The 19,499-nt window shown below is 40.6% G+C and overlaps 1 protein-coding gene across 1 annotated transcript in view; it reads right to left on the reverse strand.

Annotated features, from left to right (window-relative positions):
• The window catches only part of med30 (mediator complex subunit 30), a 35,024-nt gene extending 18,673 nt beyond the window's left edge, over positions 1-16,351 (reverse strand). The window contains exons 1-4 of the mRNA XM_035681630.1: positions 16,257-16,351; positions 15,338-15,625; positions 12,639-12,797; positions 6,635-6,742 (exon numbers count right to left, since the gene is read on the reverse strand). Coding sequence (XP_035537523.1) covers positions 6,635-6,742; positions 12,639-12,797; positions 15,338-15,523 — 453 coding nt within the window. The 5' untranslated portion in view covers positions 15,524-15,625; positions 16,257-16,351. The remainder of the gene's footprint in view (positions 1-6,634; positions 6,743-12,638; positions 12,798-15,337; positions 15,626-16,256) is intronic.
• Positions 16,352-19,499: the final 3,148 nt, after the last annotated feature.

Here is a 19,499-nt window from a genome sequence, read left to right on the forward strand (position 1 = left end):
GATTTAAAAAAATAATAATCTCAATAATAATCTGGATAACATTCAATTTTTTTTCATCATGTCGCAGACATGGATGGTTAAAAATACAATATTCTTAAAAACAGCAAGTAGTCACAAAAATATAAATCATGTATAAAAAACAAAAAATCTGATGCATCAAGTTGCACAGATAATCGTTTTATCATCGCATTGTCGCCCACTGAATCAGAATCGAATCTACTTGCGAGGTGCCTAGAGATCCCCACCTCTGTTAAAGAGATACATGTTTTGAAACATGTTTGCTTTAACTGACATGTCTCTAAGGGTATCACACACAGCAGTGGCGGTGGTAGCCACTTAACTGCACCAATGTCAACTTCACTTCATTCTTCTTGCCAAACTTGGATTTTATGGCCATGACAGCAAGCAGTAAACCAAATATCATGCTTCAAACTGTCCCTCGATGACGTCAGAGATGCTATTTTGATATTTTTCTGCAGTCTATAGCGGAAACAGGGCTTGGGACAGGGCTGTGGAAAGGATTAAGGAGGGATTGGACAGCGTGGATATTTTGGGCTGAGCCAACACTTCTACTTTACATTATTCCCTCTTGTGGAGCACAGAACACATACTTCGATGGCTCTCTTCAGATCTCTCTCTCTTCTGTTAAATGGTAACAAGGGTGGTGTCTGTTCCAAGGTTATTTCACTCAGAACAGAGTGTACTAAAATCCCCATCCATGGATTCAGAATCCTATTACCCTGCAGTCCTATCACTCTGCCTATCGCCCCTTCCCATGAAGATGCATTATATCACTGTTCATTATTTACAGCAGTGAGTGAATTTAAATTTTGATAGAAGTCATCTTTTGAAAAAAAAAAAAAAAACTTCTTTCGGTTTTTCTAAGGGGAAATATGAGGCAAGCAATCTTAAACCAGTGTGACATATCAGCTGGAGTTTGAAGCATGCTTGGACTTATCTTTTCACTTATGCATCAATCTTCTCTCTCTCAGCATCCTGTTACAGAAGGAATCCTATTTTCCCTGGTGCAGCTGAATTTCATCAGTCTTCTGTTATTCTTTTTGAAGACCCTATCTGAATGGGAGCGGCCTAACTCTGACAATCCACAACTGTCTACACATCTATCAATCCACTCTTTCATCAATCTTTTACCTGTCTGTACATCAAGAGGCCCCTGACTCTCCGCTACCGCTATACGCAGTTTCATTCGTTTCAAAAACGCCACACAAAATTGTTTTTACTTGCATTCTGCTACCTGTTTGTTTCTCTCAGTGTCCCTTCGTCCTTCACCCTCCACTACACACATCTGCTCTCTCTGACAACACAGCTATCTGTCTGGTCAACCATCCATCTTCAAACACCATTCCCACCTGAACAGTCCATTTCCCTCTCTACTTTTACTCAACAGAAGCTTTCTTTTCATATTTTTTTTCCCTCCATCACAAATCTTTCATCTACTACTCCATCAACCTTTTCATGATAACATCTCTGCCATTTAGCTCTCTTTCCACCCTTTTTTTTTTATCTGCCTTCCTCTTTCCTGCTACCTCACCCTCCTCCCAATAATCCCTCTCTCATCCAAAACTACCCTATCTGGCTGGAGTGACTGCAGCAGATGTAGCCAGGCCACAAACATCTGCTTCCCCTGTTCCCGCTGCATCTCTACTCTGCTGATCAGACTAACCGCTTTAACTCCCCAAAGCTTGCTTTCCTTACGGCCGTCTTAATGTGCAGCTGGGCAGCCTGGGCAAAAATCACAGCTAAATATGCTGCAAACACATGAGGCATACACGGGATATCCGAGAGCCAGATTGAAAACTGTGCTTCTAATAAGTTCAAGTTGTAGCCTCTGGATAGGGATTGAATATCTGAACAAAATAATAAGCAACAACAGAAAATGTGCCCAAAATATGAACATTTGAAATTTAAATAGACTGTAGAAGTTACATTGCTTGAAAATATGGATCATATGGCAGAACACACACAGCCTACTTCCCAAAAAGGCAAACAGGGGTTGGTTGGTGGTATCAAAAGATAAATATTTAGACTGGAGACAGCTCGATTGTACTTCCTTAAATTTAAGTAGCAATTGTGGATAAACAGGGTAATAAGACATTGGTGGTGTGACAATAATTTGGCCACAAAGTGAATGAGACAATCCCAAACAGGGTATAGATTACTTAAACTCTACACAAAATAGAGAGGAAATGATGTATACAGTTAACTAAGCCAAATATCCTCTGTTAACAAAAGACCAGGAAATACCACAAACTAAGTAAGCATACAGAGTGCCCGCAATTAGACCCAATAACTCGAATGAGCTGCGAGGTGAAAGAAAAATCTCTGCAATAGTGAAATGTTGCACCAACAGAAAAAGTGGAAAATGATTATACCAGTATTTTATTTATCATTTGATTTAGTCTGGCAAGTATATTTATTTAATTTAAGCAGACTCACTGATTGCAGAACATTTTCAGATTCTAAATTTGTTGTTAAGCTTAAAGGTTTCTGACCGCTAACAGCATTATGGTTTCTCTGCATGCAGGTGACATGAAGCAAAATCTAGGCCAACAGTTTGACATTATTCAACTGCTCCATGGGTGCTGGTAAGAAATGCAGCACTGCGCCAAAAAATGCAGGGAAGAAGAATGTGATTAAAGAGCTTTATTTTTTTGTGCATTAAGTGTATGGTACAGTATATTTCACATCAAAATAAATTAAATGTGTCTTCCTACTTCATACACTGTACAGTATAACAAGGTAGTTTATATATATTTGCATAATAAGGAGCCAGGATAGGTTGCTATGTGTTAAGAATTGCAGACAGTAAGGAAAGCTTACCCTAAATGTATTACGGTGGCCCGTTTACTCAATCTCTATATACTTGGATCATTTGCGGGAACTCAATTTGCATGCTAATGCTTTGCATAGGGGGAAGGTCATATCATATCAAGGTTATTTATCACATCCATACACGGGTCTCTAATAGGACAAAATTACTCTCACTTACAAGTCCAGAAAGAAAAAGAGAAAAGGTTTTTATTTTTGTTATTTTTTTGCGGGAATGCTGAAAAAGAATGTCTGTATTTCAGGCCGGTATTGCGTTCAAAGATCTGGTCTAAGCGCTTGGTTATTTATCTACTACAATATCAGCAGGTTTTCACCATACTCTTTGCAGCTATGGAGGCTTTGTGTGAAAAGGAGATGCTGTTTGTTTTGGACGTGGCTGAGTGCAGTTGAGCGCAGGGTTCACTGCAATGTTTCACTGTAGTGTTAACATTTAAAAGCAGCCAGGGGAGCTGTGCTGAGCTCTTAAAAATAACCAATTCTCATCTCTACTGCGGACTCTCCTGACCTTGGACCATTATCATTGCAGCACACTCAGACGGCTTGGCATGCACAATCCGTACCTAGCCAGCACAATGCACATACAAAGAGAAGAAACAGGACGTGCACACACTAAGAGCATGTGTGAAAGTGCGAGATGCAAACACAATCTAGTCTTTTTAAAGAAAGAACAAAAGCTTTTATTCCCTCTCTCTCACTCAATATACACACACTCATATATAACAAAACAAATCCATGACAGACGAGGCAAACTAAAAAGGACTCCTAAATAATGCATGATGTGTTTTACCTGAACCTTTGCCATGCTCCACTGTCCATAACTACTGTACTTGGGTGAGATATGGGAACTGCTGGGAGGTACTGCTGCTGGCTGTTTACCTGCATCTATGCAGGATCTAGGTTTCATCGACCCAAGGCTGATATTTGCACGTAGCGCTTTAATGTCATCTTGATGTGCCTGTTTTCCAGGGAGAGATTAAACCTAATCCTGGACTCAAAAATAATCTATGATGGCAAATGCCAGAACATCAAAGGGCACGGTTTGTCAGTGTTATGGGAACCTGTGTCATGTCCCAGTGGTCAGTTCAGCAATGCTATGCAGCACTGTGACAAAAAAAGACATCTTAAGACAGTTATTTTTGCATTTTGCTTCATTTATCATATTTTACACTATAACTGTAACATTTTTACTTATAATACTACTAATACATCGCATTTTGATCATATTTATGGTTGACAATTATCTGCAAAGGACACATAGTGTATTTACATTCAGTAACTACCACTTAATACTGTAGTTTTTATTGTTAGTAGCAGGGTCTGCCCTTACCACGCTGGAATAATCTTGCCTACCTACACACAAGTGATTCACAAGAAATTATGCATGCATGTTATCCAACATTACTGTTTGTAATTGTAGCTAATTTATAACAAAGGTGTTGCTGCTATGTTATTTCCTACTGCTGCTGCTTCACATTAATAGAAATTTGAAACACAGAATAAATACTGGAAACAGGGAGCAACAGCTAGCCTGGCTCTGTCCCAAGGTCACAAATCAAGGTTAGCTCTGACATCAACAATCTACAAAACAAAAATGAAATGTTTCACATAATATAATATTTTTTAGCATTGTTTAAACTTTTAATATCACATTAATTTAGACTTTGGACTAAAATATTAATATTACACTAAAATATTAGTTATTTCTAAGTGTGCGCCAATTGATCAGCCACTAAATAGATTAATAGATTGATCATAGACTTACTTGCGGACCAACAAATCAACACTGCTTCCAGCGTTCAGACCCAAAAACCCTGAATGGAGCACTCTTAGTAAGTAGTTGTTGCAGTGTGAGGATTAGTTTCCTTCACAGCCTCAACCACAATTTAGTTTATTTAGTTAATATTATTGGATTATGTTTAATTCATTGATGCATCTCCATGCTCAAATGTACCTTGTTTGTCCGTCAAGTCAAAGTTAATTTATATATCCCAATATCCCATATCACAAATTTGCCTCAAGGGGCTTTACAGTCTACAGCATACGACACCCTCTAGCCTTGGACCCTCGTCTGTAGCATGTAACTAAGCCATGACTCAGGATTAAATCTTTCAGACTTTGACTGACAACATGGTGTGTCAGTCTGAAGAAAAGCTCCCTGCTCTGCACTTCAGAGTGTCATAAAACAGTCTCTCTATCATAGCTGCAAAACATATCTGACAGTGAATATATTTGAAAAAGCTCTTAGGTGTGTTTGATGTCTGACACTTGAAACCACTCCAAAAGTGAAAACATCACTCACAAGATATGAAGAAAAATCATCTGTTCTTTCCTTCTGTTAATATTGAAAACATCATCAGCTACTATCTCGCTCAAGTCAGACCTTGCAGCCAGTGGTCAGTTCATTCTCTTTGATATTTGCATCACATTTATATACTATAAAGGGTAACTAGCTCACTTTTATGCATGTTATCGACACAAAGCCATTCATTCTTACCATTTTATGATTTGTGGTCAGTAGTGTAAACCAGATATGTCACAATCATCTAAGCCATTACTTAACTACATAAAACTTTTACTTACACAAGTGGTCCTATCGGGTAGCTTGAAGCCACAGCCTTAGCACTACCTGTCACAAGACACCTTGAGGGACAACGCCTTGAGCCTTCTCTCAAACTCCAAAGACTCCTCCACTATCCCCAGGAAATGAGGTGAGCAGAGGTAGTTACTGTACTTAATGATAGTTCAGTTATACCTTATTCATTAAATACATGGCCCTTCCTGTTCCTATTTCCTGCTGTTTTTTTAGCTTAAGAAACCCTGTGGTCACTGTTCCATTACCAGGTGTGAATCTTTGTTTCAACAATCAACAGGAGCCTCCTTTCCAGCCAACCCAGGTTTAAGAAGGCTGACCGGGGTGATACTCTGATAACAGGAGCACACCTTCCAGTCCCTTTTAAAAACCCTTGTGAGCCAGTCCATAGGTACTGTGCATGTAATGTTGAAGAGGTATTTTCAAGTAAGATACCCTAACAATATCCAGAGCCTGCAGCATCCAAGGGCAAATCTCATCCACACCGTGTGCCATGCCACCTTGGAGCTTTCTGACTACTTCAGTAGATGTCCTTCGCTAACAAACAAAGGCTGTCATCAAGTTATTCCCTCCCACGCCTGCACAGAATCTACATGCACGAACACCCAAATACTTTTACAGTCCTAGAGAGGAAATTACAAAAGATTTACACAGAGCTTGGAATGACAAACTACATGAATGTAGACTCCAAATTTGGAAATGCAATACTTGTTAATAGCATTTCCCACGAGCATATTGCCCCCTTTAAACACACAAACTCTATCCGCAGACAATAAAGTTTATCAAGTGTAGCCTCTTAACAAACCTCGTCTTTACAACCTGAACGGTTGCTATCCAAATAATGGAAAGTCGGCTATTAAACCCTCAGGTTAATGATGGTGAGTAAAATTACTAATCTGTAATGAAATTCATGCCTAATTATTATTTCCTATCTTTTAGTTGATGCTGTTTTCCCTCCAGCTCAGGTAAATGTGATTTGAAATGTCTGGAGGCTCATGGATCTCAGAGGTGAACAGAAACTTTACTGATCTGAAATAACATCATGTTAAGCTGTGATAAAAAAAAATTTGTTTGTGAAACTTTTTTCATTTTTCTTTTATTACCCCCCCTCACCTTCTCATTCCATTACCACTGGCTGGGAATCAAACCTGTAACCCTAACAGTGTGGTGCTATTGAGATACAGAACACAATACCTTGTTGACCTCCAGGATTTCTCTCCTCTCCTCGGTGGCAGGGCGGCTCTGGGCGGCCGAGCGATCCTCGTGTTTTGAGCTGTCATCCTCCACAAAGGGTATCAGTTGCTGGAAGGGACAGCGAACAAAAAAATCTGGCTATATTATTTACTGTAAGCAAGACAACTGTAAGATGATCACTTCCAAAATGCTGACTTATTCAACTGATTTGGACTGCTTAAGTTTATCATTTACAGTGGTACTGTACATACACAATCAACACTGAAAGTATCGCTAACAGTTTCAGTTTTGTGGCAATAAATGTTTTAAGAGTCTTTCTGGAATAAAACTTCGTCCCTAATGCACTTTTCTCTTGTTCCTCTCCCCTCTTACTCCCATACGCCCATAGTTCAAATACATTAAAAGCACTGGGCTACATATTCGTTTTTTTCCTATATACCTGGTGAGTGCAGTTATAGGTCAGATTTATGTACGTATAGGCAATCTCAACCTATGGGTGTTTCCAAATACTCAAGATATGCCTGTGCTGTCTCATAATCTTGTTACCATGAAAGGGTGAAAATGGGGATTCTGTGTAAGCTCTTGAACACAGTACAAGTCTCACCCGTCGCTCCTCACCGTACAGAGAGACAGGGAGAGAGAACGAGTGACAGAAAGCGAGTGGGAGATTAATTCATTCATTCAATGCTCTGTGTGCTTGACCTTGTCTGCTTGACACTACAGTGAGGCTGATGTGCCTGATGTGAAGAGCCTTCAGGCAAGGCGGCATTCCTGAGAGCCGACAGGGTCACTGCCTGCTGCTTTACATCACACTGCCCCCTAGTGGTCACCTTAGGGAGGAGGACAGCAGGAAGCTTGCTGCAGTCACACATCTAGTAGTGTGTGAATGTCTTGAAAACACACTGTTCCTTGTACAACGCACAGCAATTACATAAAGGGTCTTATACTGAGAATGTGTGATTGCTATGCTTGATGAGCTACTGAAGGGAAATGGACTCCAAGAGACTGTAATGCACACACAGTGTAAATGTAGTTACATGTCTGTGCTACAGAAGTCCCAAGAAATACATAGCAGGAGTGAGGTAGTATCTATTATGTTGACCATAGTTTCAAACTCTCCAACATACCAATTTTGGTGCACAATTTTCAGACACATGATACCGCTTTAATGGGTTTCAACTGAAGTAGCAAGAACAATCTGCAATAGTTCATTACACTTAAAGCAAGGAGTTCCTGATGCAAGAAAAAAAATAAACTTTCCTTCCCAAAACAAAAACTGTCATACCAGACAAGATCGCAAACACAGATTAAATAGGAGACTCTCCAAACAGCTAGGAGCCAATAAAAACTGCCATACGGTGGGAAAACACACCTTGGTCCAATAACGACTTGGCATGATGCTAATCTAAATCATGCAAAGTTCTTTACGTTATTCTGCTTGACTACTTCGCTTGACCTGAGGTTGTGCAGCTGCAGGCCCTGCGGACACTAGACTATGATAGGAGTAAGCTGCTTCGTCTGGAAGCAATGACTGACTGGTGTTTCAGTACAGCTGGAGCCGGCCAACATCAAGACTAACATAAAAGGAACACAAAAAAAAAAAAACGACAGCAGACAGAGAGAAATGTAGACAAACGAAAGAGGAGAAGACTGCAAGATGATGGGCAAAATGTCAGATAGAGAGAAAAAAGCGAGGTTGAAGAGGGCAGGGTGACGGGTGGGAAAAAAGGGGGGGAAGAAAGAGAAGAGAAAACAAAATCAGAAAAAAGAGGAGAGAGACACAAAGAGACAAAGAGGCTAAGAGGGGAAAAAAGAGTGACAGAAAGACGAAGAAATCTGGATAACTTTCTGTGCTCCTGTCAGTTTCCAGGCCGAGGTCCATGCCAAACTGTAAACTCCCGACTGTTGGAAGGAGAAAAAACAGCAAGGACATGTGCAGGATATTATATCAGACAAACTATAAGCTTGTCTCTGGTTCAAGAAAACTTTAAGTAGGAAAAGGGGAAAGTTTTTTCATTAGATAATTTCATACCGAAGCCAATGACATATCGAATTTAAAGGTAGTGGGCAGATTTTGGCAGCTTCTGGGGGGAAAATGAAATGTGCTGAGTAGGGTGGGAAAGATGGATGGAGAGTGTATTATGTGTGTGTGTGAGTGGGTGCATGTGTAGTCACACAGCTTGTGTGTGTGAGTGTGCCTGTGTGAGTCATAACCCCTGCCTCTTGCACAGAAAGATGGATGTGGTTTCCTGCCTGACAGAGAAGAATGGGCTAATGAAGTTCTCCAGGTTGCCTCGCTGAGACAAAAGGAAAGAGGTAGAAAAGACAAGCCGCAAAACTAACAAAATAATAAGAAAATAACAGGGTGGACATGTAAAGCGAGAGGGAAATGAAATAGCTGTTCGGTGCAGGAAATGACAGAGGGGACGAAGGCTGGCACAAAGGAAAAGCAGGAACAGAGTAAAAGCAGGAGAGAAAACTGGAGAGAAACAGTGAAACAAAGCCAACATGAACAAACAGATTTAAAGAAAGAAAGAAAGAAAGAAAGAGAAAGAAAAGAAAGAAAGAAAGAAAGAAATGGGAGAGGGAGCCAATACTGGGCAGCTATGAGTATAAGAGGGAGAGAAAAAAGGACGAAAGGTGGAAAAAGAGGTATAGAAGGGAGAGAAAAGAAATACAGAAAGAAGGCAAAAGTGTGAGAGTTTGAGGGAAAAGAGGAAGGAAAAAGCTGCAACTGGGCAGCAACGAATGACAGCTGGAAAGAAAAAGCACAAAGCGCTGACGTGTGCATTTGGTCCAGCTGTTCATTAAACGGCTCTGTTGCTAATTAGGCTGCGATGAGGTCACACTGCCCGAGTCATTGATTCCACTTCCTGTTTCGGGCAGCCAATAGTGAGCGGCTGTCAGGAAGGCACCTGAATTCTCCGAGATGATAAATGGCATGTGTGCTGGGGCCAAAATCAACAACCCTCAGCCCCCAGACAAACATGGCGAGCTGAGCTATTGGCTGGTCAGCACTGGACCGGGTCTCAGCCTCAAGGGGAAACGAATAAACATTTAAATAAGGTGGAAATAAGAGGGAGAGAAATAGCTAGCTGGCGTAATGACTCAATGAGGGTTTACACCATTACAGCAAAGGAAAATGTCAGAGTGAACCCCTCATAGGTTTTGATTTAGGGCCGGAACTGCAGACCGGAGTCATTTTGAACGACCATTGGATAGATTATTCGAAATGCTTCTGAGCAAAGTGTATTATTCAATGCGGTGGCAGCCATCACAAATTTGTTCCAATTTAAGACTGGTCTCCTCCCACATCCTCCTTTATCCTCAGTAGGAGTCTGGTGAGAGAGATTAGCTCCAGGCCAATCTGTAGAAATTGGGAAGGGACTGCCGCAGTCATAAATCCAATCAAACAGTGGTGGATAGCCTAGCTGTAGCCCTGCATGGAGCCTCGAACAGTGAGCCTTTATGTGTGTGCGTGTGTGTCTGTGTGTGCATAACTAAGTGCACGTGTGTGTTGAAAAAACGGCATTGTGACAGACCACAGTGCACCACATGCATGTCTATGTTGTATATATTCACTGTGTGGGACACCACTGTGCACATGCATGTGTATTTCTGTGTGCGTCTGTGCAGGCAGGCAGGGAGGGTTGGTGTGGGGCTGAGCTGAAGTGCTGTTGTTCCTGAAGGTGGATGGTGACCGTAACCAGCAGTAAAGAGACTCTGGAGACTCACCTGAAGCGACCAATGAATCTGCTGCGAGCGGAGAAAAGACAGACCTAGAGGGAGTAAGTGAGATAAGAGTCCCCTGGGGTAAAGATGTGTGTGTGTGTGTGTGTGTGTATGAGCGAGGGGGTGTGGCAGTAACAATGGCCTACTTCCTTGAAACTAACAGCTTCCTAATTTAGCAGGCAGTTCGTGTGAAAAGCTGGGCTATATGAGGCAAAGGCTGAAAACGCACAGAAAAAAATCACGGCACGCAAATGCAGCATGGGTTTGCATCTGGAGGGATCAATTAACGTCAGATTAAAAATGTAGTTCCACCACAGAAGTTACAGCCACACCATGTAAGCTCTACTGCAGAGGTAGCTGTACTGTGTATGTATTAAAAGCAAAACTTGATTTGGATAACATCTCAGTAGCAACTGAGAGTGTAACTATCATTAGATAAAATGAGAACTGTCAGAAAACCAGCGAACATGTCCTTTTAAATCGGTCACAAATGAATATTGCTAATGTAATTATTGCTGTATAACAATGTCCTCTGCATGCTTGTGATTTGCTAAGCCTGTATCTTGTTTACTGTCAGGTTTACCTTTTATTTATTGACTCTATCTGTTCTTGTTTATATTATTCTCTGAACTGTTGAAAGGACATTGTTGTAAAAGAGCATGTATGCTCAGCCAACCTAGGCTGTTTGAATAAAGATTAAATTAAATTACAGTTACATTACATGCCCTTTATTACTCCATGTGAGGGGTAAAATATTTGAAACACTAGGCGATGATGTAATAAAATGTAAGGAAAAATAAAGATAATAATAAGGGATTAATCACTATCTAATATAAGCAAAGTGATTGTTTTATTGTATTGCATTTGTACATTTCATTTCATTTAAAGGGACTTTTCTATTACATTCTAAAAAGCTCTCTTACGAGCACAGATTACTGAGTCACTTAGAGCAAATATCTTTCCAGTTAAGTATTTTCTCCTTCAACATCATATGACTTCATATTCATACCATAACACCCTTTCCTATGCTACACTCTACTGGTGGCCACAGGGGACCTCCACAGGTCAAGTGTCCTAATCAGGGTCAACGTGTCACTTTTTAGGAAGGGGTCTCCCTGCTCAGGTTTTGTGATCAGACTGGAAAGCTCATCGATTTAAATTTGTATGAATGCTGGAGGTGCTGCTAGCATCCTCAGACTGGTAAACTGTCCCTGGGTACGGTTTATATAACCTAAAGTGCCAGAGCTGTTAGACTAAATAAACTGTACCTGATAAAGGGCTAAAGGGAAACACACACATGCAGTGTCTTACACACATCAAAACACTTGCACCAGTTGTTATGTGTTGTTATATCTATGACTGTCCTATTTTCTAGGGCTGGATTGGATTTGCTGATCAATACAAAGATTAAACTGTTTGTTCCCTTTTTTTTATGTTCCATACCACACTACTTACTTCTATATCACCAGCAGTGGAAACGTGGCTACCAAGAGTCTCATGTTTTAATGCCTTTCTTCGTCATCTGTGATGTAAAAAACATCATATTCACACAAATTCAGAGAAAGTAAAATAGCGCAGCTTGCTAATAGTTCAGTTCTAAAATGAACCACGCACCACGGAGGATCTCTGCTGATGGACTGCTGCAGCGCTGTCAGCCAAAGAGTCATAGTGGACGGCAGTAGAGGAAGGCAGTAGAGGAAGGCGTACCACTGTCTGGTTCGAAAGTGGTTTAGCCGCTTTTACTGACAGTCAATACCAGAGCAGAGAGCATCGGAGCACCTGCTGCTCAGCTGTCCGGCGTCACGTTGTCTTCCATTAACTATCCCTCTTCTCTGATTCCATCACAGTTAGTTTTATGTGCATTTTGAGACTCGTTTTGTAAAGTTTACATCCTGCCCTGCTGGCGTCATGGGTGGCGGCCCTACTATTTTCCAACATCAACGTCACAATTTTATGATGACATTTGTTACCCAGATCAACACAGTCCAGCTACTGTACCCTGACTACTACTTCTGTCTAAAAAGCTGAAAATACCCAATGCACAGCAGTGCTTCTCCTCTGGGTGCCAGCTGATGCAGAGTAAACCAAAGTAAACTACTTCTGTCAGTGTGACATGTCCAGTGTGTGCTACAGCAACAACACTCACCAATGATTACCTGTATTCACACTGGCCCAAACAACTGATAACGCACTGCAAACACATACACTTGCCTTCCAATGACATTAATATGAGAAAATGTTGTCAAATCTTGTCCGTGTCACCATGTCTCACCTCTGGAGGTATGGGGTCCATCCCAGCGCAGTTTTCATTGCATTTGTCGTAGACGAGGCGCAGCTTGCGGAACAGCACAGAAAGCATCCGTAGGTGCTCCTGGAGTTTTCCCAGCCTGTCCTGATGGGTGTTGGGGTGGTAAGTGACTCCATTAGGCAGCTGAGAAGCACCACAAAGGAAATGTTTTGTGTTAAGCAAAGTACAAACCTAAACTTTTTATTAGCTAGAGCTAATAAAAAGCAACAGTCATTGATCCCCATTGACTGCCAAGAGCACTACAAACCCCTCTGTTGTTCCCTAACTGGTAATAGGTCATTAGAAGCCTTCTACTAATGCACAATAGATGCACCTTCATTCCCGATAACAAAGTGATGGGTTCCTTTCTAGCAAATGGGCTACAGAGGAAAAAATGTGTCTAACATTTTTGTGTTGAGGCCACAATATAGCGTCTGGTCTTGATAATATAATAAAATCACAGTTTAAACTACCAAACACAAACTCAGCTGCATCAAAGGTTAACTGCTTCAGCTGCAGCACGCTGAATGTTTTCACTCTCACACTAAGGCAGCATTACTGGCTTTTAACTACAATGGGTGTTAAAGAGTAACAAGACATGTTTTTTTTGTTTTTTTTATTCAGAGGATCGACAAGCCTCCGGGGTAGCACTGTCTGATTATAAACATCCTACATAACATGAAACAAGCCTGCCTTCAGGGCAAGCAAAGAAGAGAGACACAGCGAAACAGAGACAGACATACAGACAGAGAGGGAGGGAAGAGAAGATAAATGAAGAATTTTTATGAGTATAAAGACAGCCTGGGATCTAAAAAACAAGTCACAACAATGCTGTTTGTGCATTCTGTGGCTGAGGCGTGCTTGTTTGGCCCGTCTCTGGCTGTGATTTTAACAAGGTGCGGGAGGAGCGTCTCAGAGGAGCAGGCAGACATCCATGATAAACTCATGCTGACCTCGTCTTCAGGACACCGTCAGGGCTGAACTACATGTGAACTGCAGAGCAAACTGGTGTGAAGACTCCTGTAATCCAAAATAAAACGCTCAAGGAATCACCTAGATTAACTTTCCGCCATCACTTGATTGCACTAATGTACTGTGTAACAATTAGAGACGTGTTGGAGCTATCAGTATCACTCATAAGCACTTTACACTGATAATATTTCAGACAGCATACTGCGCGTGATGCAAATGTAGAACCAAAAGTTAGTCTGCGGCACTGATCATTGCTTTTTTATCTAAAATAGCTCCTTCTACATTCAACGACAAAGAGAGAAAGTAGTGGTCCTTCAACCGAACACCCAAGAGAGCAACATCCTTGCTTGGTTGTATTTCTTATCATAAACACTTTGACAACACTTGTCATACAACATCACTGTTGGGAAATCTGCATTATTTATCATCATTTAAAACAAATCCACTGGAAAGGCAGACAACACACAATTCTGCTAAAACAAACTTTGAATTCAACAATCTGGCCAAATTAAACAGCTGCTTGGCCCATGTGAGAGACTGGATGTTGCTCTCCAACAGGCCCTAATCATCAGACTCTCTTCACAAATGCAACCAGTGCTTTAACCCATTACTCTTAACATATGTAAGTGTTTTTGTAAGATCTTTGGTACAGTTTGTGACAGTCACCTTAACTTTGAGCAAATACTCAATTTATTCAAAAATCCCTTCATTACCTGCCATAAATGGTCCAGTATGTAACATTCAAGAGGACTTATTGGCAAAAATGGAATATGATATTTATAGGTTGTGTCTATTCACCTGAAAATATGAATAACTGTATTTTCATTACCTTAAAATGAGCTATTTTTTTATCTACAGAAGGAACAGGTCCTCTTCTACGGAGGCCGCCATGTTTCGACAGTATCTCAGAACAGACAAACCTTTCACGCTTTTGCAGCCACCGTAGTTCCTCCTGCACGCTTGGAAGGCTCAGCTGTATTCAAATGCAATGCAACTAAACTGCTATATCCCACTAAATCCTACACACTGGTCCTTAAATGCTCAAGCAATGTGGGTGCAGAATTTTGCAGCCAGGTTACTGACTGAGACCAAACTTTTTTCCTACACTTCTCTGCACTTGTTGCAAGTTCTTTTAGAATCCATATAAAGGCCTTACGTGGTCACCAGCTTAAATGAAACTTTCTACTGTCCTCAAATGCCTCTTTGATGCACTGGTATAAACCTTAGAGCTGATGCTGAGTAAAAGTTGAAAATCAAGGGTTGCTCATGCTTTTGGCTGGTTGTACTGATGTCTCAGCTTTGGAAGAGCATTACATTTAGTATTCAGTCAGCGTGCACTGTCTGCTTTTAAATCTTGCATCAAAACACCTTTTTAAAGAACTGCCTTCCTGAATGACAGCTCTTTTGTTATTTGCATAATAGTGCTCTGTCATGTTATCATCAGACCTATTATTGCTATTTTTTTTTATTTTGTGTTTATCTTTTGGCATTTTACGTTTATATTATGTCTTTTATCTTTTGTATAGACCTGTTCAGTGATGTTGTATTTCCATAGTGCAGTTTTCTACCCATCATACTTATAGTTTTAAGTGTCTTCTAAGGACATTGGGGCTGGGAAAACTATGCAAAACATATGAAAGATAGTAGGAGAGACAAAAAAAGACAACTGAAGGGGGACAGGCTTGTGGGCAGAGATACTGAGTGAGGCAGACCTGCATGTTCCTGAGGAGCTGGAAGATCTCCATGGTTCTGAGGACAATGTCTTGGACCGTCTCCTGGCCGATGCGGCACAGCGAGGCCGTGTTCACATCCCGTGCTGCCTGGGCCTGCTGCTGCTGCTGCTGCTGCGGCGGCGGAGGCTGCCCACCAAAAGGCGACACAAGCGGAGGGGTTGTCATGGAAACTGAAGGTGAAGATGCTGGTGGAGGAGATGTAGGTGAAGGTCCAGGTGAGGTGACCCCGTTCAAGGCTTATTCCACACCAGCACACACCTTACATGCCTTCGTGGAAAGTGTTTTCCAGAGAGGAAAGGAGAAATATCAAGGTGACGGGGAAAGAAAGGAGAAGTTGACAGTTAATGGAAGTCACTGCATTTCTCCTAAGATGAGAAGAAGGAAACGATGGTTACATAATATATTACTGGCATAATATTTAGCTTGTATACTCAGTCAGCCAGAGTAGTATTGTTAATAAAGTACAACACCATGTATTCACTCAGGAAACGCAGTACAGCTCTTTAAAAGCTTCACAGCTGTCACAAATCACCCAAAACGAAACGCTGTGTAGCTCAAAAAAAAAGCTCCAACTCTGATTTACGCTATAGCCTTTAATATAAGTTGTATATCGGGTAGTTAAACGTGCCTTTATGTCAGTACAAGTCTATCAGACGCTATCCTGTACTTCAATTAACACACCCACACATGCATTGAGTAGGATAACGGGTTAATGAAGCTAACATGTGGACTGGCTGTCACCAAAAGCTAAAGTGGACAGGCACACCACACGACACTTCAGCTTTTTATCGCTTCTTTTTTTGGTGCTGTTTTGATTATTCCGGCACTACGTGACTCTTAACATCGCAGTCAGTGTTCATTTTTATTTAATAGCATACTAGACAACGTGTAATGTTACCTGTGTGGTGATAATTTATCTGTTTTGTTGACATGTCAAGTTTTCCTGCTCTGCTCCTAGGATCTCAGCTGCCGCAACTATCGCGAGAGTTCGTCTTGACACCGCGACTGGAGGCGGTAAATGGTGGAGTAGAGGCGCCTCTTGGAAATGTTACTTTTTAGTGATTTAATGTGATATTTACTCGAAGAAGATGTTGTAATCTACATAAACTGAAATGTTATATCCCTTTTAATTCAATGTGATTAATATTTATCTTTTAAATGGACACCCTCCCTTCAAATGCTTCGAGATTAATGACATTACGGTAAAGCAAGGCGCACTGCAAACTTGTTCAGACTGCTCAGGGTAACAGCGCCATATGCTGGACTACTCTTATATAACAGCTGAGCCAAGTCACACACATCTGACTTCATCAGCCCCCAGGCCAATTTACGCCACATGATTGCTTCTCATGGGTCATTATAACTTTTTTAGTAAGCATAATTTAAATTCATCCCATAAATGGGTGTATTGTCTACTCTGTTAAATCAAATCCATCCACCCATTACGTGTACTGTACAGCTGTGCTTGGATTATTTTGTGAGCTATCAGAATTTAAATTAATTTAAAATACAAGGTGTCAGAAATAGACAGGCTATACAAAGCTGCTTCTTCAGCATGTGCTCTGCCATGCAGCAGAATTACAATTACTCTTCTGATTTACAGAGACTGAAAATAAGAGCCTTATTGAAAAAAGAAAGGCTTTGCCTTCAGGCTTGAGTGGGGCTGAAAAACTAGATTAGGATGCCTATTACTTAATTTACATTATTCATTCAAATTTGGGGTTACAGGCTGTATTTCAATTTCCTTTTATCTGGAACACATTTGGTGTAATAATAACCTGAAGTAATTTCTTTTCACTTATTCTCTTTCTCAAAAAAACACCCTATCTGCAACTTGCAACCCTGATATGAAAAATACTGTGTCAAGTTCACTTGACTGCCCACAACTTCTTAATTGCAGACAGAGTGCTGGTTAGCTTGCCAGGATGAATGAGCGTTACTCTTACAATCCCCATCTGCCATACCGCCAGACCAACTGAGGCAAGCCATTTGGAAATGAGTTTCTCTATAATCATCCAGCCTGTCTTCTTGGGGTGTTTAATTGGGACGAGAAAGTAGTGACGGTGAGTGGGTGGAGGCAGGTAGTGAGATAAATATGCTTTCTCTGCTCTCTTGCTGAATTATACATTTGACATTATGAGAAAGAATTTTTAAAATATCTAAGTTCATTCACACATTAGATCCGTGGATTAGGTTGGAATGTGGGTGTGTGAGTGTATGCTCATTTTGTGTGTGTTTAAGGGGGACCGGGCTGAGCTACGGACTTGAGAGATCATCTAATCATCATTGATCAAAGTAAAGAGAGAAACAAAAGAATTGACTGATCACATCAAGGCAATCTGATGGAAAAATGCTTTGATTTCAAATGGCTTTTCTTTATGTAATAGAACCTCATTGAGACAAAACATTCTTGTGAATTCAAACATTCAAAATCAAAGATTATTAATCACATGGTCTTCAAGTTTCTTATCATTATCATTTCCCTTTCCCCAATTTTATGCGGTTGCCACCTTACTGGAGAGCAGAAAGAAGAAAGTTCAAATAAATAATTGAACAAATAGGTAGTGCAGTATCTCATTAGCTCTGTGTGTCAGCATGCTGTACTTCATGTGCATGTAATTGAGGCCTCTTCCATAAAAAACATCAGGCAACACATATTACCTTGAAACTGACGGCTGTACTGCATCATCTCATCAATGCTGCAGGGGCTTGAACCTTGGACGTGAGAGGGCGAGACAGCAAGACTGAGACAGACGGAGAGAGAGTGAGAGAGAAGGATGAAGTAGAGAGAAAAAACAGGAAAAAAAGAGTTGGAGAGGGTGCAAAAGGCAACAAAAAACTAAAAAGGGAGACAGACTGAACACCCCTTATGAGGAAACACAAACCGTGTAATAATTATTAGCTGAGGGGGTATCGGGACTAAAACGGATTATCTAGCCACCTAGTGCATTACTCATGCTTTAATTAAATACACACTGATCTGGTCCCTCCAGGGCTAAGTTCAGACGGAGAGAGAGAAGGGAGTACAATGGTCTGCTCTGAAGGCAGCAGCATGAAAAGTTCATCAACTGCTCACAGTGAACTTCACCTCCAAACGTCTTAAGACACAAGAATGGGATTAGTATGTATATCTGAAGGTATGGGAAACAGGTATAAAGTGTATGGGTGGGAGGGCAAGCATAAGGGTTAGTGTGCATGTGTACTGTAAACTGTACATAATACTGTGCACACGAGCAAGAATGAAAGAATACTCACTATTATTATCTAATACTTAAGTAATAATCTCTTTGGTATTACAATACCTCATATTCCATAAATATCTACATGCACTTAGCCTACCTCTACTGCTGTGGTTTGGGAGGTAGAGTGGGTTATGTGCTAAAGACTCACTTGTATGAACCTATAAATTAATTCTACTCAATACAGATTTATGCCATATAAATGAAGAACCATGTCTTATTACCAGGCACGATGCATATATTTAGAGAATAGCTGTTTTTGCTTTATTACTCGTTTTTCTTATTTTATTTCTTATCTAGAGTCTGTTAAGATATAATTGTATAATTTGGAGTAAAGAATTTAAAAAAATAGACTAATGGTGATTATAGAAATCCTCATGTATCGATTAAATGATGAGATTAATTAATGTATGAGATTAAAATCTGTAGATTAAAGGTTCAGAGTGCTTTACAAAATATGGTGTAAAGAATATGCGTCCAATATAATATGCATAACTATGTTTTCATTAGTGTACAATATAAGAATAGTTTTTACCTTAGAATGAGCCTTTTATATATGTACCCTGCAACTGTAGCTCAGGACACCCATAACAGGGTCAAACAAGCTGTAAACACTGTCAGTAACTGTCAGAGGGCCCCTGGTACCCCAAAACAGCTGCCCAGGTATATTAAAAATCATACACAAACTGGTTTATAAAGGAGGTGGGAGACTTAACAGGGATCAACATACCCCTGAAGACAATGGATCCATTTGTGAGTTTGTTGCCCAGCAACGGAGGTGCTGCTAAAGGTAATAAGGGGTTAAATGGATACAGCGCTTCATCTTGTATGATGCAGATGACACTGTAAATCAGTCTTTGAAAGCTAGACTCAAAAGAAAGTATTTTAAAAAGGAATATTTT

Source organism: Morone saxatilis, unplaced genomic scaffold, assembly GCF_004916995.1.
Source record: "Morone saxatilis isolate NCDOM2014 unplaced genomic scaffold, NCSU_SB_2.0 Contig9, whole genome shotgun sequence".
NCBI lineage: Eukaryota > Metazoa > Chordata > Actinopteri > Moronidae > Morone > Morone saxatilis.